Genomic DNA, 16,649 nt, shown 5'->3' with positions numbered 1-16,649 from the left:
GGGGGATCAGAGCGCCTTAGCTCTCGATCTTCGTACAGAGAAGCAATATCGTTATGGTATCCCTTCAATAGCCTGGGGAACGGTTTTCGGCTCGAGTGAGGTTTGGTGAGTGTCGCAGAGGCCAGTGACGTGGAGGGCGGAGACGGTGCGAGTGTATCCAGACCAGGTGAGGAGCACCTCAGTCTCATACATCGAGGCGCCTTCGCATATATCTCGGATCACGTCGTTGAAGCTGAAGCATGATGGGGTCGCTCTGTTAAGTAGCGGCGTCGTGTGGGTTGCGCCCAGAGAGTCCAGCAGGTGTGCTCGCTCTCACACGCCTCGTGGATTCCCGTACTTGTCCATGATGTTGAAGACGACCGCGTTGTTCACGTAGCAGTCCTGACCAGGCGCACGACACCCGAGGTCTACCTCCAGTTCCGGGCCAACATCGGAGCGCATTGTTCGAATGATGTTCGCCGCATCTACGCATGAAGACTTGTTGTAGTAGCTGGTAGGATCCGCAACATACTGCACATCGTTTGCATATGTCCACGAGTTGGTGAAGGGTTGATCGTAGGGGATGTACGGCGCGTTATCCTCTGTTTTGATCTCGGGAGCTGGCGTCATAGATACGCCGTAGAATGGAGTGCCTTGAAAGTCAGGTGGCGTGTCCATGCTCGAGACTATTGAATGAGGGCTGGGAGAATCGTTGCTGCTCAGAGCTGTCGTGCGTTGCACCGGAATGCAGAGTGGAGGGCCCGCTGGGGTATTATGGCCCATCTTCGAGATTGAAGATGCCGTACTGATCGGCGAGTCGACATAGGAAGGACCATTGCATGCAATTCGCCGCTCAAGCATTGCACTGAGAGCAGGCGCAGCGGAAACATGCTCATAGGGTTGGTGACTCGGGCAGCCCATGGCTGTAACGATTTCGGCTTCCGAAATGCCTCGTTCATGGAGCAGCAAACGAAGTTTCCTGTTCTCCTCGAGGACCTTCCTGGCCGCGATCTGAATCTCAGCAGACGCTTCGATGCCCATCTGCTCGCAGCCGCGCAATTTGGCCTCTAATTCCTGGAGGTATTCTTTTCGACGTGCTCGAGATCTTCCTGCGCCCGATCAGTACATCTTGATCAGGCTGTCTTGAGCGTATCGCCTGGGGAATGCGGAAGTCATATCTACGCAGAACAGTTCGAGGTTGGGCGCAGGCTTCACAGGCAGGGAGGTGAAAGGGGTAGGAAATGCCCACTTAAGACGTTCTACTAGGGCATAGATGTGTGGACACACTGCCTAAGAGTAGGAGTGACCAGGAATGATAGTACGGGGGTAGCTTACGCTGGTTGTCTCTAATTCGAGCCAGGTTTTGGGCCTTCTATTTGCAGGTCAGTAACCGCATCCCAGAACCAAGGACTATGGAGGGTCTCACGCTTGCCTTTGAATCACTCATGGCGAAGTTTTCGTGGATAGCCGCTTGTAGTGACGGCGAACAGGTGCGCTGTGTCGGTCTTGAGGTGTCGGGCTTGCCGTCATGGTGGAGGATAAGTACGAAGCCGCCGCATCTTGGGGCTTATAGCGACCATGGGTGTGCCGCCACCAGCCAGGAGCTCGAGAGACGGCCTCGCTCGAGCTTGTCTGAGCACACCTGGTACATCTTCCAAAAGGCGCGGGAGGGGGAGGGACCGTGCGTATCAGGTCCTGCTACGAGGTTTTCATCGGGCAGCGAGGACTGTAACGTTACCGGTAATGAAAAGAGATGTGCGCCTAGCGTAGTCACGTGGCACGATCCCTGCCACCTGGGCAGGCTCCCGTCGCGTTTCGGACTCGGCGTCACAGCCCTGGGCTGGGAATCTCCGGAGTCCTTTCAGCGCGACTCGGCTCAACACCACGCGAGCAGGCCGCTGCTGCGCCGCGATACCGACCTTCAGCTCTCGTCGTTGTCGGCCCCTTGGATCATACATGCGCATTGCCCATACACATTGTCAGCAACATGACTTTCTGGAAGCGACCCGCGGCCCGCGACGAGGCAGGCTTCGACCCGGCCTTTCGATTCGAGACCTCTTGGATTCTCCCACCAGCTATACTCTTTGGCATTCGCACGTTCCTCTCGCTCTACGCTTTCGTCACGCTCTTCACTATCTTTGGGTGGAATGGCAGCCATAGCTTGTCCGCGGAATCGAGACACTCCTTCTCGTACTTCACCAACTTGACGTACTGGGGGCTCGCCTTCTACTATGCTTTCAGCGCGCTCCATACCTGCAGCTACTGGCTCACAGGCACGCCGTTCCTTTCCCGGTGGCCGCGAGCTTTCCAGATCGCCCACAGGTACGTAGGTCGCGGTACACACTCCAGCATGTCTCAGCTTTTACTTGCGGAAAGCCTTTCCTGAAGGCCTTCCAGTAGGTAAAGACCTAAGACATAGTAAAGGGCTAACTTCTCTCCCTGATCCGAACATCTGCTAACTGTGCCGCCAGCATGTACTATTCAACCATTGTCGTATACCCTTGGATTGTAACCGGCAAGCAGTTGAATTCCTTCAGGATGGTCTATGCTGACTCGCCTTAGCCGTGTATTGGGCGCTTCTGGCACCGGACAGCGGCTTCCCCTCCACCTTCGCGACTTGGTCCAATACCTCGCAGCACGCGCTCAACGCTGTGTATGCTCTGTTCGAGATCGTTTTCCCCCGTACCGAACCGCTACCTTTCCTCCATCTTATTCCAATCGTCCTGATCCTCGCGTCATACCTAGCCTTGGCATATATCACGCATGCAACCGAAGGATTTTACGTCTACGACTTCCTCGACCTGGACACGAATTCGGACGGCGAAGTTGCTGGTTATATCGTGGGCATCCTAGTTGGAGCAATTATCATATTCCTCATCGTGAGGTATGTGATACTGCTGCGTGTTTGGGTCACGGAGAAAAAGATGGGCAATATTGGAAAATTCAGCGATCGTGGAAGGACACGGGTGGTAGATGAGGAGACCGGGAAAAGCATACCTTTGCACAACATCAGGGCGAATTAGTGCAGACCTTGCAAGCGTGGGCAGTCCTGCTATCGAGTTTCGTTTCTTACAGTACAGATACCCCGGTTAATCATCGCCCGCAAATACATTTATTCACCCGCCTCCGGTCGTTGCCAACCCTTCCTTCGCCGCCCTTGCTTTTCTCAGACACCTGATCGCCTGCAGACTATGCATGGTCCTTGTTACCTCCGGCTCTCAAGCCACATGGGCAAGGCTATGGACTGTGCGTCGCTAACAACCCTGCCTAGGTGGGCGCGGCTCCTGCATGTTTCCTTTTTCTCCTTATTGCGCCGGCCACTCGAACCCACTCCAACGCCTTCATGTGACGAATGCCATCTGGTAGACATCGAGCCAGCGTCTGATTTCGATCACCGAGACACGGCATCGCATCGCACGTCATGGAGCATTTGTGTTCGAGCTAGAGTCAGGGTGATCTGGTGTTCGGGGCGGCATCCACCTTCTCCTGACGCGAATCCCGCGTGTCTGCGCCCGAAGCGCTTTCCATTACCACATAGCTGGGTGCCGCTGAGGGATTGGCCAGAAGGGCGTGTCTGAGTTGCGGCGAACAATTGGGCGACCTTCATATTCTTTTCAAGCCCTCGTAATCGACCACGAGATGCGTTTTGAAGTCTGGCGGCCAGTCCCCGGTGGACACCACCCGCTTGCTTCACCCAGCATTCTCATGACGACAGCAATTTTGACGAGACGCCGTAGGCGCTTTCTTGTGTGGAGAGCGTTGCAACCAATCAAACGACACACGTGAGAATACTTTCGTGCCAAGCATCCTGGAACAGCCCTGGACGGGGGTAACACTTGGTTGTTGGCTACAACAAGAGAATACGACAGAACATGGGCCACGGCTTCTAGAAAGGGGCTAAGGCTTACACCCCTGCTCGCATGCAGCGGCCTGGAGACCTCGGGAAGCACACGACATGGAGTGACGCTGCTGTCACGACTTGCCAAGCCCTGGCTTGCGCAATTTTCGCCCGTCTGATATCGAGCGAGACCACGACGGATGCAAGAGGCTGCTGTCACTATGAGCCAACGAGCTTTCTGGCGCACCGCGAATCCAGGGCGATGGGCGTACAGACGTCTTTCCGTTCGTCTGATCCTGCATCTTACTAGTACCAGCCCTAGCACAGTACTCTACTAGCACACAGACGGCACGGTGGATGCGTTACCGATGTGGCACTTTTGGCAAACCTTCTGCTCCAGTCCTCTGGCGTGGACTTATGCGGAGGCGCTCTTGCCAGCGAGGCATGAAGGGCATGCCTAGCTCTGAATTCCTGTCACGGACCCCGAGCATGAATGCTACTCGCACTTCAAGGTCGCTAACAGGTCGAAAAAGCACTTGGAGATACACGGACGCCGCCGGCCGAGATGCCTGGACGGACGCTATACGCAAACTGGGGTATACTGCATACGGATCATCCGCCGTCACCGCCCGTTCAGACTGGCCGAATCTAAAGGAATAGAGTTGGATTGCACGCCGAAGCCCATCGATATTATGACTTGGGATGCGAGCCTCCCCATTATCGGAATTCTGTGGCATCCTGCAAGGCCACCGTCTTTTCAAACTGACATGGCGGCACAAAGACCATGCTTCCCCTCCCTAGGTTACAGTCACTCCTTAGATGAAGTCCAAGCGCGGTCTTCGCAAGGGCACACACTTCCTAGCATGCGCTTCCACGATGCCGCTAGTCTTCATGTTTTTGACACGCCTAGCAATACCCTGGTGCGCAGTGGCAGTAGTCGTGTCGGCGTTCCTGGCTTCGAGATAACGCGCAGATAAAGTGCGCCGAGAGAAGGTGTACCTTGCGGTCTCAATGTACGACGCATACTACTTTGGCGAGTTAAGTCTCGAATGGAACGGAACGTAGGAACCGTTCTACTGCTGAAACCCCGCAGTTGCATTCTGCTAGGCGTGAAGGATCTATGGCCCTGCTTCCATGGCGCGGTTTTTACCGTTGGGCCTTCCTATACGAGTAAAGCCATCCTAGATGCCTCGACCGTCGCCAGTTTCAGGACACGAACATGAATTAGGACATGGATGCGAGTCATATCGGACGTTCCGACGACAGGGAACGGGATGCGGAAGGAGTAAGTGCTAGTTCGTCCGTTCGGCGTCAGCACTTGTTCCTTCGGGTGTGCGGCACTGTCGACGTGCGGACTACCAAGTCCTGGTAATTGAATGAGCCGCAGCCCTCGCCAACCTCGACGCCAAACGTCACGAAGCGGGATTGCTGCGATCGGTGGAATGCAGTCTGACGACTTTGGAAGGCATAGCAGAGGTCATGCAGCACGTACTTCCATTACTGTATTGCCTCGTAAGGAGCTGCATGGCAACCTTGGAACTGCACGCTGCGTTCGCGCTAGCCGCTGTCAAGAAAGCCCGCAAGCGCAAGCGTGGGGGTTTTGCAGTCCAGAGGGAGGCGATCGTTCGATGCGGTGAAGATGCAGGGGACTCGAAGGGGAGCAGCGCCGCCTCTCGAGACAACTCGAGACTTCACGACTGTATCGCCATGGCCACGTCGGCCATGCCGCGAAGAAGTGAATGGTTCCTGTTCACTCGGAAGCGTTTCGCCATCATCGTCCGGCCCACCCTGAGAACGGGAGAAAGGGCGCTAGCTACATGAGAAACGAGGACTTGCAGCGCCTGACCCTGACTCGAATCCCCACCGCGATTTCTGCAACCCCCCGAAACCCCAGCAGAGTCCTGGATTGTGGGACTGTTTCTGGAAAATTCGGCCATTCTTTCCTTCCCACTCGCCCTCGCGCTTATCGATAACGCACCCTATAACCGAGGCAGCGAGGCTGCACCCACCTCCACAGCTAACTGCGCCTGCATATCCAATAAACCGCAACAAAACTCTATTCGCTCAGTCTCTCCCCCCGGAAAGCTGCCAAGAGCGAGCGCATCATGATAGAAGTCGTATACGTGATACGGCACGCGGTACGTCGGGATGCTCTGCCGGCCTGATCGCGGCCAGCCAGCCAGCCAGCCACCGATACCTCAAAACGGCTGTGCTATGCAACCCGCGCCCTGCTTACGCACTACAAGGCAGACCGACTGACCGGGATCCACAGTTCCGCGCCAACTGGGTCGTTAATCCTCAGACGGGCGAATACTCGGCGTCGATGGTGAGGACGCCAACTGGGATTCCGACTGACCCGCCGCTGGCGGCCAAGGGAGTGGAGCAGTCGAAAGAGCTGGCAGAGTACCTTTGCAGTCTGGAACCGCCAATCGATCGGATCTATTCGAGCCCCTTTTATCGCTGTTTGCAGACGCTAAAACCCACTGCCGAGAGGCTGTTCAAGGAGGGGAAGGCTGGGGGGAAAATCAGGATAGATCGCGGAATTGGGTAATGCTTCTTCGTCGCGTCCCTAGGTCGAGAACGAGCAGATGCTGACGATGTGAAAGAGAGTTCTTCGGCCGCGCCGACTTCGACCATCCTACACCACCAGACGTCAAAATCCTAAACCCGCACTTCGAGGACTTGGACCAAAACTACGAATCCATCCACATCCCGCACTCAAAGGGCGAATTTATTGTCGAGCTGCACCAGCGTGTTCGAAATGCGCTGAACCACATTATCACCGCGCTCGACAATGACCCCGAGCAGCCAAGAGCAGTCCTACTCTGCACGCACGCCGCCACCATGATCGCGGCAGGCCGCGTACTAACGGGCCAGATGCCGGAGGATCCCGACGAAGACGACTTCCAGTGCTACACGGCGTCGCTATCGAAGTTTGTGAGACGGAGTACTGATCCGGGGAAGAGTCCGATAGGGAACTGGGACTGCGTGGTGAACTCAGAGACGGGGTTCTTGTCTGGTGGCGCGGAGAGAGGCTGGTGAGTCGCGTACATTTCTCTTATTTCCATTTTCTTATATGTATCTCCTTAGGATGTTCTGGCATCATCGCAAAGATTGGCCGGATTCGGAGCCTGAGAAGTCGGGGTGGTCGTTGTCGGGTGCCGCCGAGATCCAGGGGCTCAGTTTGGCGGGCCTGAGCGACGGGATGATAGTGCCTCCCTAAACGGATCTCTCCTATCCTTCGGGTTTGCAAAGCGACTGACGCGACATGTTCGACAGGAAGTTCAACGGCGAGGAAAGCTTCATAGCGTTTCCTGAGGACCCTCTCGACGGGACGAATTCACCCAAACTGTGAGCGCCATTGGCTCTTGAGCATAGAGACCCTGATTTGCATTTTTAACTCGCTCGCTGTGGGCGCGATAGAATCTGATAGATTATGGTGCGCACCAAGGGCGCGGCGTATAAGCTGTTCTAAGGGCTGAGCTATTGTCGCACGGTACCCTTTCGATAGAACGCTGCACCAGCATACTACGGAGTATATCAGCTGGCATATGAACACGAAGCATACGTTATCTTTCAAGCCCTCCCAAGTGCCTTTTGACCTTCCGTAAACTACTCGCATACAATCTCTCCCCAACCCGCTCCTAAATATGTATCCACGACAACCCAAAAAGGAAAGCCCTCACACGACCTCCCCACCCCAACGTCCAAATAACCTCACAAAGTAAGCTCAGCGGGCCCCCTGCAAGTGTAGTCCTCATTAGCCCCGCCCGAAGGCTCGGGCGATCCGCTGGAAATGAAAAACGTGGTGAAAATTAAACGGCTGTGGCGCGGTGTGGGACCAGGTTCTTGTCGTGTCTGTTCTGAACCCAGATCTGAGGCCAAACGCATCCCGCGGGTCGCAAGTGCGGCAGGCGAAAACAGGCGCGCGGAAACGCACTGTAGATCGGCGGCGGGGGTTCGCTCATGGCGTGAGCGGCTGGAAAGGCTGAATAAATAGAGACGCCGTTCCTGGTCGTCGGTTTGGGAGGATGGTGGTGGAATCTGGGGTAGTGGATGCGGATGCGTCACCCTTCACCCTTTCGCCGATTTTAGGCTTCAGGGCGTTTCCACTCTAAGCAGCTCAAGTATAGCTCAGCGATTCTGGTGATTAGTGCTAGCGCTTCTGTTCTCTTCCCTTCCTTTCGTATATCAATTCAGCTTTCGCGCGCGCTATTCGAGTCGTTTCTGGCCTTGCTATCATCATCCCACATCTTTGCTTGCTTTAACCTACAACCAACTCCTACGCTGCCTACTCGTCGCTTTTCTACCATCTCATCCCTGTCATACATCCTTCAAGATCTAAGCCAAAAAAAAAAGGCATATAAAAACCCAACATGCTTCACTACGAAATCATCCACTACTGCGACATTCCACCCGAGCAAAAGCGCAACCTAGCCGTCGCCCTCACATCGCTCCACTGCCGCACCTTCTCCGCGCCCTCTATCTTCGTCAACGTCACGTTCCAGCACTACACGAGCGAAGGCTGGACCGCTGGGAAACTGGGATGCTGTCAGACGGTGTTTGTGGGCGGGCGGCGGGTACGTTCCAAGTCTTATTCTATTCCCTTGCAATGGGCAGTCATGAAAGATGACTTGAACGCGGCCTGCTCATTGATCCATCTCCTTCAATAGGTCCACACAAACTACATCCACGCACATATTCGCCCGCGCACCCCCCACAACCAAGCCAAACTCAACACCCTCACTACAGAAATAATGCGCCTCTGGGACGAAATCATCGTACGCTCCAAGCCCTCCCGGGGAAGCAGATACAAGCCGAAGGAACCGCCTGGGCGGCTTGGCGAGAGCCGCGCACTGCACAACGTCTTCATTATGCAAGACATAGCCGCCGGCGCAGAGCAAGGATTTATTCTCCCTATCGCTGGCGAGGACGGCAAGTGGATTGAAGAGAATATGGCAGAGTTTGAGAGGAGGGCGAAAGATGGGGATGAGAGTATGAGGGCGTTAGCGGAGGAGGTGAAGACGGGGCTGGGGAGTGGGCCGGTATTGAAGAGCAAACTGTGAGGATGGGCGGTATGCGAAGTACTGTGGGATGAGAGAAGAGGACTATTCTATTGAGAGATTTATGAACTGAGTATGGATATCGTCGGTCTACAACAACAGAAACGCCTCCGGAGTCAGACGCTCTATCACCGCTTCATCGTCACCTCTGGAACACCACCGTGCACTTCGAATGCGTCGCTCACAATGGCACCTCCTCCATCATCTGCATAGTGCCCTCTCTTCCCACCGTAATTATCACATCTCCTAACGTCTTCGTTGCAAAGCCCGCCTCGCTGTACCTAAAATAATACTCCCACTTCCTCCTGAACACCTCCGCGCTCTCCGCATCTATATCCTCTTTCTTCTTCTCACGCATGAGCTTGGGCTTGATATTCGCTTCCCAATTATCCGAGAACGCTTCGCGCCATAACCGCAACGCCTTCGTGTAATGCGGCCCAATATTCTCCACGCTGTCAACGACCAGCGTGCCGTTCGAGCCGTTGGTGATCGAGTTTACGAGCTGCGTTACGGTGGGGAGGTGCCCGCCGGGGAAGATGTAGCGGCGGATGAAGTCGTCGGATTTTGCGTAAGCGTCGTACCGCGCTTCGGGCATGGTTATGCATTGGAAGCATGCTATTCCTCCTTCTTTCTTGAGAAGCTTATTTATACACCCAAAGTAAGTATTTAGGTATTCCTTGCCAACGGCCTCCAGCATCTCGATTGACACGATCTTATCGTACGGATCGGAGGCGTATACGTCGAGACTGCGGTAGTCACGTAGAAGCACTGTGATCTTGTCTGATAGTCCTGCGTCCTGTATCCTCTGCTCCGCGAGGTGCTTCTGTTCGGTTGATAGTGTCACTGATGTCACGCGGCAGCCGGTTCGCTGAACTGCTCGCATTGCAAAGCTGCCCCACCCAGTGCCGATTTCTAGCACAAGATCCGTGGATTTGATATGTGTGTTGTCGATGAATCGGTCTAGCTTTCGCATCTGCGCGTCCTCGAGGCTCTCGACTGCATGTCGCTGGTCGGATTTCGGTAACCATATCGGACATGAGTAAGTCATGTCTGGGGACAAGAAGGCCGCGAACATGTCGTTCGAGATGTCGTAATGTGCGGAGATATTCAGACGTGCATTCTTCAGATTATTGCTCCCTCGGACTAGGCCAGCGAGGCCAGTGGAGATTATGGACGTAAAAGTCGAGCCATTGGAGAGGGAGTTGCGGTTGAGGATGAAGAGCTGGGATTGTGAGCTGTAACTAGAAGTCAGGATGAGCTGCTGCTTACCTCGAAGAATTTAGTCAAATCGGACGACGAGACTTCTCCGAGCATGTAGCTTTCCGCGAAGCCCTATCTTCTCGGTCAGCCTCACAACACCTTTTGGAGCTGGAGCTGGAGCTTCTAGGAAGTCTGGCCCTTGCAGATTAAGACGCACCATATCCGCGAAGAGCGCTAATCGGACCCAGAACTTCTCATCATGAACATTGAGGACCGCTACTGGACAGCCGGGCGTTTCAGCTCCAAATACCGTCGACGCTTTGCTCGAGCTCTTTTCGTAAAGTACAAGTTTCCCTTGCCGGATCGCTTGCAACTGTGAAAGCGTCCCATTCCTGCACACTGACACCAGCGGATCCCAAGCTTGGGATGCGATTCCATTCCATATCGCCGCAGCGGGACTTGTCAAAGGGCTGAGGATGGCCATGAGAGCGCGCGCAGGCAGAGACGTGTACGAAAGACAGAAACAGCCAATGGCACCCCCAGAGGTTTAAATCAGCTCAATTGACAACGTAACGTTGCTCTGAGCTTATTGTGGACGCACAGCTCGGATATCGCGTGAACGGCTTCTGGAATGCGTCGGGACGAAGAGGAACAAACAGTGACGAGGGCTGCCATGACAGCAGCGACAACGGCCATATTAACAAAAAGTTCGCGTTGACCGGATCAACCAAAGCCGACGGGGCTCACGCCAGCGTGTTGATGCGTGTGGCATTTGTTTGAGCTGCAGAATCGACGAGGGTGCTTTGCCGTTTTTAGCATTCGATGACGTTTTCGACTTTTTCGGCGAGAGCACAGTGGAAAGATCCGAGAGCGCTGTCTCCGTTCTTCGCGGCATTTCGGGCTGATAATTGGCCCTAGTTCGAGTCGCCTTTTGCGAATGCGAAGAGCAAGACTAGAATACATAAGAAAGCGGGTGAGACATTGTAGAAATGACGTTGGTGACGAGCATCCGTACGCAGGGTCATGGCATGGGTGCGGCCAGCTGCTCCATTGGTGAGGGGCAGCTCTAACTGCAGGGCTGGAGCTTATGCAAGGGCATTGCCTCTTTGCATGTGCCGGTCCGGCGAGCTCCGGCTGTGACAGTTATTTTGAAGTCGAATCAGTCTCAAGAGCGAGGAGGAGAGGGATGACAGGCTGAATTGTCCTCTCCGTTTGGAGGCATAGCCGGGCCCAGGAGCGCGACTGCCGGACGGCACGCGACATTCGATGGACTGGGGAGGCGTCTGAAAGGACCAGAGAGATTGCCGGTGGTGACACGAAACGGTGGTAGAGTTTGAACAGGCGTCCGGGATGGAGTCTGAGAGATGTCTGGGGTTGCGTTTTCAGAGGGCTCGTCCCGCCCGCTCAAAAGGGAAAGATCGTCTGTGCGTCGCTACTCAATTCTCCGAGCGCGTCGACGCGTCCTCTGTGTAACAACGCGTCTAATCCCAGGAAGAACCGCTCCAGCTGCTCTGCGAACAAGACAGACCTCCTTTCGACGACATCAAAGCTTCATAACTGTCCAAGAAAGCCTGTCGCCTCCCATGCTCGCCATCCACCCCTCCAACCCGCGGAAATGCACCCCCAACCTCCTCCCCGCCCGCCTCAACCACAACGGCCCCATAAATGACACAGACCGATACTGGAAATCTAGGAAAGACGGGAACGGTACGTCTTACGTCCTCCAGCATCATCTCTTGTTCGATATAACTACTATGCTCCGGTTCATTTACGGCTCCACCACGGTCTAAAACCCGCGCAGGAAACGCACACGCTTACTTCCGCGGCCGCCACCTGCACGGCACCACGCTGCCCCTCCCCTCAAGCTACGCTGGCGCCGTACTGCACGTAACGGGCAAAGATCTCCCTCCATCGCAATCGCAGAGCCAGACGGGCAATGATCGGATGGGTGAGGATGAGGAAGAGGAGAAGACCGACGTCAAATTGGCAGAGAAAGTGGGCGAGTTTGACGAGGTTGTGGTTTGGGGACATGGTGGCGAGGTGGAGGGTGGACAGGATATGTTTGTAAGGGGACTGAAGGAGTGGGTGGGGTTTGCGGAGGCTATGCATGCGGGGGAGGAGGAAGAGGAAGAGAAGGAGACGTGAATAAGCATTGCCGGTGGGATAGATGAAGACGGTGCACGTAATTGGGGAAGCGCATAAAGACACATGATGCCTACACGAAACACTGAGAGATCACGTGTCGAAGAGGGAGGGCTCAGGGCGAAAAGGATGAGCCAGAAACAGTAGTCGATTATACGGACCACGCCTTCTCCGCTCGGAGCGGTGACGTTATTAGCACGTAACTCCTAAGTGTAGAGCTCTAGTTATAGCATCTATACTATATTACTTGTAGAGTATGTATTATGTAACTATGCGGTCCTCTCTATATAGTGTAGCTCCCCACGCAAAACCGAACTCAATAGGGACCACGCCAAGGTGAATGCGCCCATTCCCAAATCGTCGAGGACAAGCACCTCCAGCAACGGTCAATCGTGCCCACGCTGGATATCTTGCCTTCCCTCAAGATAGGTCTGACCTGCGCTCATCGCCGGCAGTAGCAACATAACCACGCTCAGCGTCTGTCCGAAGCCCCATACATTCTCCCCTTCATCCTGCAAGCCACACCATCTCTCCTGATCCTTCGGCACCGAGAACTTCTGACTCAGGACCAGAACGACGGACAGTGACGCTAGGATGATCTGGACAATGAAGGCAATCAGGGGGTTTAGGAACAGGTAGTAGACGAGACGCAGACCAATCGTTCCCTCGACGGTGATCGGACTGCTTTTTGAACCGATCCTCAGGCGCACGCCGCAGAGCATGGGTGTGATCAACGAATCCGACTACCGAGACGTGAGCATTCTTCTTTGCGGCTTGTACAGAATGCACACCAATGCCGTCGAGAATCCGATGAGCATAAAGAACATGGGGATAAGGAAGGCAAGTCGCCGCACGCCGGGTTGCCTCTCCACATCTCCGTTATCAGCTTCGATTATGGTCTCTGGCATGCTTATGGCGGCGATCATGGACGAGAGAAGGAAGAGCGCGAAGGAAATGACAAGCGTCATGCGGATTTTCGCAATGAGTTTGTACTTGCCGAAGTATTTGCGGAGCGTGATGAGCGCGGCGAGGTGAGAGGAAGACGACAAGGCGCAGATGTACAGGAGGAGGACAAAGTGAGCACCTTGGACTTCGAAGGCGTTTCGAGCAACCTGCGCGTATAATGTGTCAGTGTACGTGGCGGGGTTCATGGATCTTCCTCATGGTGAACCTGAATCCAACCGCTGAGCAGTACCGCATAGCCAGTGATGAGTTGCTGGTCTCCCAATCCAATGATGAGAGGATCCAAGAACGGACGCCAAGCATAGTCTTTCTTCCACTCAGTATCCAGAAAGCGCTCTCTGAGGTACTTTACCGGCGCTCGTAGGGTGAACTGTCCTCGAGCGTCGAAAGCTTGGTCGAGGATCATAGCGAGGATGGAAGCGGTCGTAGTCATGATGCTGGCTAGGACGAAAGAGATCACCACCTCAACTCATTAGCACGGTAACCACCGTGTGGAACGTCGAGGAAATCCTTACGCCAACGCCAGCAATGCCTGCATCCGCATCAGGTCCACAGTGCCCTCCAACGGACACTGTGCTATCGAACACGACCCACGGCGCTGGCATGTCCTGTAGAGCGGCGACCGGCGCTGACAATGAAGAAAGAAGAGTGCTGAGTTGACGAGACGGAGTGGTGAGCGGGAATAGAGGTAAGGTATCAGCAGGGGCACCGCGGGAGCTCGCGCCGGCTTGAGAAAGGTAAGTGTCAGTTAGGTCGGAGTCGGAGGTTGAGTAGGAAAGCGCATACCGATATGTCGTGCAAGCATGTGTGCAGGCTCAGAGTATGGCGAAAGAAGGATGTGCCATGCGGTTGACGAGTATTTGTCCGAGTGGCAGGAGTAGGAAGACGGGAGCGAAGGAGCTACTCAGACGGCCATTCTTGACATCACGTAGCCTGGCGAGTACTGTACAATATATAGTGGACAACGGTTCGTGGGTATCAACTCGACTTGACAAGGCACTACCTGAACGGCTTCACGGCCGTTTGCTCTTCGCCTTGACTCTAGCAGCCAGCTTCCTCAAATCATCCCCGTCACTTGCAACCCGTTTCGAAGCCTTCACCTGCCCAAGGTCGTCCTCATCCCTGTCACGTTTCCGCTTCTTTCGCCCTTCCTCTAGCAACGCCTTCATGCCTGAGGTGCCTTTGAAACGCGGATTGGTAGGGTCAATCGCAAACTCGTGGTTCTCGTATAGTTTGGCGAATCGTGGATCATTGGTATCCATCTGGAAGTTATCCTCAAGGACGGCGTCCTTTGCTTTCTTACTCTTCTTCCCTTTCTTCTTCGCTTTTTCAGCCTTCAGGATCTCGTTCATGTCGAAGTGCTGCACTTTGGATCCCTCGTCGTCCACCATGAGCAGTTCGAGTTTGGCGCGTTCAGCGGCAGATTCCTGCTCTTGCTTCTCTCGTTCTTCCCGCTGCTTAGCCTTCCTCGACTTCTTCGACTCCGCCTTCGTAGCGTCCGCAGCCTCGGTATCCGACCCAAAGAAGGGGTCGTTCCACGGATCCTCTTCGTGTGCGTTGGTCTTCGTTGCGCTTTTACATACAGACACCGCATCGGGGTCATTCCCTTCTTTCATAGCTACGGCTTTCTCTTTTCGTCGCGCCCTTCGCTCTTTCTGCTTTCGGATGTACTTCTCAAGTGTGTTCTCTTCAGGCTCGTTTTCAAAGACAGAACTCTTTCCACCGTTGGCAGACAGGCCAGCTGTGAATGTGATCTGCATTTCGTCATCTGGCTTCTTGAAGTCTCGATCTCTCTTATGCGACAATTTCTGCTTTGGCTGCGACTTTCCCGCGGGTTCCAGGCCTAGAGCCGCTCTGAAACTAGCAACCCTATCCGCTTTGGAAGCTTCAGCCTCGTCTTCGGAGGATGAGGAGTCTGTCCCCAGGTACGCCTTCAGCTCGTTCTCATCTATCTCTTTCCTGGAGAAAGCTCGCTTTTGGACCTCTTTTCGTGTTGTGTCCTCGGCATCCCAGGTCAATTTGACCTTGGAATGTGATAGAGCGTCGGTGATGAATTCATTCGGTTTATAGCCGTCCGGCAGCCGTTCGCATTCGTCGTGAGGATCCGCATCGAACTCAACCCCGTCGGGTATGAATCGAAGGTCAAAGAAGTTGGCGCTAGAGAGATACTCTCGTCCGTCCATGCTCTCGTATATCGCTCTGGCGACGTCGGGCGAGGAGCAAGTGATAACGGCATAGTAATAGCGTAGTCGATCGAGTTGGTAAGTCCGCAGTGCCTTTGAGTCGAAATCTTCGCCCATGTTCTCGTTTGCTAGCTCCTCTTTCAACTCCTCTTCGTCTTCCGATCCAGGTTCTTCGTTGAGGCTGCCTATTGTAGTGACATTTTTTTTCTTGTTCTTAGCTGACGAGGCGAATATCTCGCGCGGGGGCCCTTCCATCTCCTCTCGCTGTAAACGCTCTATCCCAAACTCGCTAGGGTATATGATGACACTGTGTATCCTTCCATCTGCGGGGGCGAACGAGTTGGCCACAGCCATGATATCCGAGGCTCGGATGTTGTCCCAGTCCATGTTTACCGCCGCAATTCTCGACGTGATATCCCCCATAGGCACCTCATTTCCTTGCGCTGCCAGTTCTGCCTGGTCTTCAACTTCCTCTTCCTCCTCTTCGTCTTCGCTGGAACTATCGTCCGAAGATGAAGACAGCCCACCATCTCGAATCGGATCGAAGCCCCTCTGTCGCACCTTGTCGAGCTCCTTCCGCACGGCCTCATCCCGCTTGTGCTGATTGGGCGCATCCAGATTATCCTGGCTGTCTTCATCGTCCAGCTCGTACATGCGCTCCAGCTCCTTCTTGCCGGCGTCTTTCGATATGCGGCGCCCATATCTGTCGACGGATGCCTTGTTGTGGAAGTCGGGGTCAGACTTTAATCGCGAGAATCGAGGGTCGAGCTTCGTTTTCGCATGTTTCTTGGAGGGCAGACGGAATCTGGGGTCGGTCTCGAAGCTGGCAAATCTGCTGTCGCCTGGGCTTGTCAGCTAGCGCAGTAGGCATGTCCTGCGCACGTACCTGACTTTGGCTTGGGCTTCGACGACGCGCTCTTCGGAATCGTGGGGCGTTTGGGCAGCGGCATTGTTGAGTGTCGTGCTCGAATCGCTCGCCTTGGAATTCTTTTGGCGATGCTGCAGGCGGTCAGACATTTTCTGCCGGCTGTGCAGTGCCAAGAGTTCCGTTATCGATAACGCACCTGCGTCGGCTGTTGCGACCGGGGCTCTCACCGTGTGGAAATCTCCGGATAGAACGACGCGCGCAACAGCTACCCTGGAGGCCTTCGCGAGTGCGTACAATGGACGACCTAACCTTACTTACTTGTATGGCGAGCCCTTGGATCCGGAGAATTCCCTTCCGCAAGAGGTCGGCTATTGCGACCGGGGTTGCCGACTTTCTGGAGAGCGCGTCACAGT

At 54.7% G+C, this 16,649-nt stretch overlaps 8 protein-coding genes across 8 annotated transcripts; 4 read left to right on the top strand and 4 right to left on the bottom strand.

Annotated features, from left to right (window-relative positions):
- Positions 1-312: 312 nt before the first annotated feature.
- On the bottom strand, positions 313-1,426 carry BU26DRAFT_572305 (uncharacterized protein; the record flags this gene model as incomplete). Its single annotated transcript, XM_033834232.1, has 3 exons — positions 313-1,088; positions 1,315-1,351; positions 1,406-1,426. 3 exons carry the CDS (start codon positions 1,424-1,426, stop codon positions 313-315), a joined length of 834 nt encoding a protein of 277 aa, XP_033676085.1.
- Positions 1,427-1,809: 383 nt separating this feature from the next.
- Positions 1,810-3,117, top strand: BU26DRAFT_187083 (uncharacterized protein). The gene is made up of 3 exons (XM_033820472.1): positions 1,810-2,301; positions 2,451-2,494; positions 2,542-3,117. The coding sequence occupies exons 1-3, from the start codon at positions 1,967-1,969 to the stop codon at positions 3,000-3,002; spliced, it is 840 nt and encodes a 279-aa protein (XP_033676084.1). The 5' UTR covers positions 1,810-1,966; the 3' UTR covers positions 3,003-3,117.
- Positions 3,118-5,780: 2,663 nt separating this feature from the next.
- On the top strand, positions 5,781-7,317 carry BU26DRAFT_187089 (phosphoglycerate mutase family protein). The gene is made up of 4 exons (XM_033820473.1): positions 5,781-5,955; positions 6,090-6,364; positions 6,424-6,855; positions 7,097-7,317. Exons 1-4 carry the CDS (start codon positions 5,923-5,925, stop codon positions 7,170-7,172), a joined length of 816 nt encoding a protein of 271 aa, XP_033676083.1. The 5' UTR covers positions 5,781-5,922; the 3' UTR covers positions 7,173-7,317.
- Positions 7,318-8,005: 688 nt separating this feature from the next.
- Positions 8,006-8,972, top strand: BU26DRAFT_187066 (uncharacterized protein). The gene is made up of 2 exons (XM_033820471.1): positions 8,006-8,397; positions 8,491-8,972. The coding sequence occupies exons 1-2, from the start codon at positions 8,194-8,196 to the stop codon at positions 8,881-8,883; spliced, it is 597 nt and encodes a 198-aa protein (XP_033676082.1). The 5' UTR covers positions 8,006-8,193; the 3' UTR covers positions 8,884-8,972.
- On the bottom strand, positions 8,973-10,670 carry BU26DRAFT_187061 (cyclopropane-fatty-acyl-phospholipid synthase). Its single transcript, XM_033820470.1, has 3 exons — positions 10,298-10,670; positions 10,150-10,212; positions 8,973-10,102 (listed from the first exon to the last, which is right to left on the bottom strand). Exons 1-3 carry the CDS (start codon positions 10,562-10,564, stop codon positions 9,062-9,064), a joined length of 1,371 nt encoding a protein of 456 aa, XP_033676081.1. The 5' UTR covers positions 10,565-10,670; the 3' UTR covers positions 8,973-9,061.
- Positions 10,671-11,554: 884 nt separating this feature from the next.
- Positions 11,555-12,468, top strand: BU26DRAFT_525604 (ribonuclease H1 small subunit). Its single transcript, XM_033830545.1, has 2 exons — positions 11,555-11,787; positions 11,882-12,468. The coding sequence occupies exons 1-2, from the start codon at positions 11,664-11,666 to the stop codon at positions 12,223-12,225; spliced, it is 468 nt and encodes a 155-aa protein (XP_033676080.1). The 5' UTR covers positions 11,555-11,663; the 3' UTR covers positions 12,226-12,468.
- A 140-nt stretch (positions 12,469-12,608) lies between these two features.
- Positions 12,609-14,051, bottom strand: BU26DRAFT_586689 (uncharacterized protein; the record flags this gene model as incomplete). The annotated part of the gene is made up of 5 exons (XM_033834664.1): positions 13,972-14,051; positions 13,701-13,912; positions 13,394-13,648; positions 13,012-13,334; positions 12,609-12,921 (listed from the first exon to the last, which is right to left on the bottom strand). The coding sequence occupies exons 1-5, from the start codon at positions 13,988-13,990 to the stop codon at positions 12,609-12,611; spliced, it is 1,122 nt and encodes a 373-aa protein (XP_033676079.1). The 5' UTR covers positions 13,991-14,051.
- Positions 14,052-14,125: 74 nt separating this feature from the next.
- Positions 14,126-16,523, bottom strand: BU26DRAFT_525602 (uncharacterized protein). Its single transcript, XM_033830544.1, has 3 exons — positions 16,433-16,523; positions 16,255-16,367; positions 14,126-16,210 (listed from the first exon to the last, which is right to left on the bottom strand). The coding sequence occupies exons 2-3, from the start codon at positions 16,316-16,318 to the stop codon at positions 14,199-14,201; spliced, it is 2,076 nt and encodes a 691-aa protein (XP_033676078.1). The 5' UTR covers positions 16,319-16,367; positions 16,433-16,523; the 3' UTR covers positions 14,126-14,198.
- Positions 16,524-16,649: the final 126 nt, after the last annotated feature.

This window comes from Trematosphaeria pertusa (assembly GCF_010094035.1).
Source record: "Trematosphaeria pertusa strain CBS 122368 unplaced genomic scaffold BU26scaffold_26, whole genome shotgun sequence".
Lineage (NCBI taxonomy): Eukaryota > Fungi > Ascomycota > Dothideomycetes > Pleosporales > Trematosphaeriaceae > Trematosphaeria > Trematosphaeria pertusa.
The sequence above is the reverse complement of the archived record's forward strand: the minus strand, read 5'-3'. Positions and strand labels throughout refer to the sequence as shown.

What these genes read in the sequence shown, in the direction of transcription:
- BU26DRAFT_187083 (XM_033820472.1), top strand. Translation starts at nt 1,967, where the DNA reads ATGACTTTCTGGAAGCGACCCGCGGCCCGCGACGAGGCAGGCTTCGAC. An exon ending in GCTTTCCAGATCGCCCACAG is followed by an intron (nt 2,302 to 2,450) that starts GTACGTAGGTCG and finishes CTGTGCCGCCAG; the next exon opens with CATGTACTATTCAACCATTG. An exon ending in ATACCCTTGGATTGTAACCG is followed by an intron (nt 2,495 to 2,541) that starts GCAAGCAGTTGA and finishes GACTCGCCTTAG; the next exon opens with CCGTGTATTGGGCGCTTCTG.
- BU26DRAFT_187089 (XM_033820473.1), top strand. Translation starts at nt 5,923, where the DNA reads ATGATAGAAGTCGTATACGTGATACGGCACGCG. An exon ending in AGGATAGATCGCGGAATTGG is followed by an intron (nt 6,365 to 6,423) that starts GTAATGCTTCTT and finishes ACGATGTGAAAG; the next exon opens with AGAGTTCTTCGGCCGCGCCG. An exon ending in GGTGGCGCGGAGAGAGGCTG is followed by an intron (nt 6,856 to 7,096) that starts GTGAGTCGCGTA and finishes CATGTTCGACAG; the next exon opens with GAAGTTCAACGGCGAGGAAA.
- BU26DRAFT_187066 (XM_033820471.1), top strand. Translation starts at nt 8,194, where the DNA reads ATGCTTCACTACGAAATCATCCACTACTGCGACATTCCACCCGAGCAA. An exon ending in TGTTTGTGGGCGGGCGGCGG is followed by an intron (nt 8,398 to 8,490) that starts GTACGTTCCAAG and finishes CTCCTTCAATAG; the next exon opens with GTCCACACAAACTACATCCA.
- BU26DRAFT_187061 (XM_033820470.1), bottom strand. Translation starts at nt 10,564, where the DNA reads ATGGCCATCCTCAGCCCTTTGACAAGTCCCGCTGCGGCGATATGGAAT. An exon ending in TAGCGCTCTTCGCGGATATG is followed by an intron (nt 10,213 to 10,297) that starts GTGCGTCTTAAT and finishes CCGAGAAGATAG; the next exon opens with GGCTTCGCGGAAAGCTACAT. An exon ending in ATTTGACTAAATTCTTCGAG is followed by an intron (nt 10,103 to 10,149) that starts GTAAGCAGCAGC and finishes TCACAATCCCAG; the next exon opens with CTCTTCATCCTCAACCGCAA.
- BU26DRAFT_525604 (XM_033830545.1), top strand. Translation starts at nt 11,664, where the DNA reads ATGCTCGCCATCCACCCCTCCAACCCGCGGAAATGCACCCCCAACCTC. An exon ending in ATCTAGGAAAGACGGGAACG is followed by an intron (nt 11,788 to 11,881) that starts GTACGTCTTACG and finishes AAACCCGCGCAG; the next exon opens with GAAACGCACACGCTTACTTC.
- BU26DRAFT_525602 (XM_033830544.1), bottom strand. Translation starts at nt 16,318, where the DNA reads ATGCCGCTGCCCAAACGCCCCACGATTCCGAAGAGCGCGTCGTCGAAG. An exon ending in GAAGCCCAAGCCAAAGTCAG is followed by an intron (nt 16,211 to 16,254) that starts GTACGTGCGCAG and finishes TGACAAGCCCAG; the next exon opens with GCGACAGCAGATTTGCCAGC.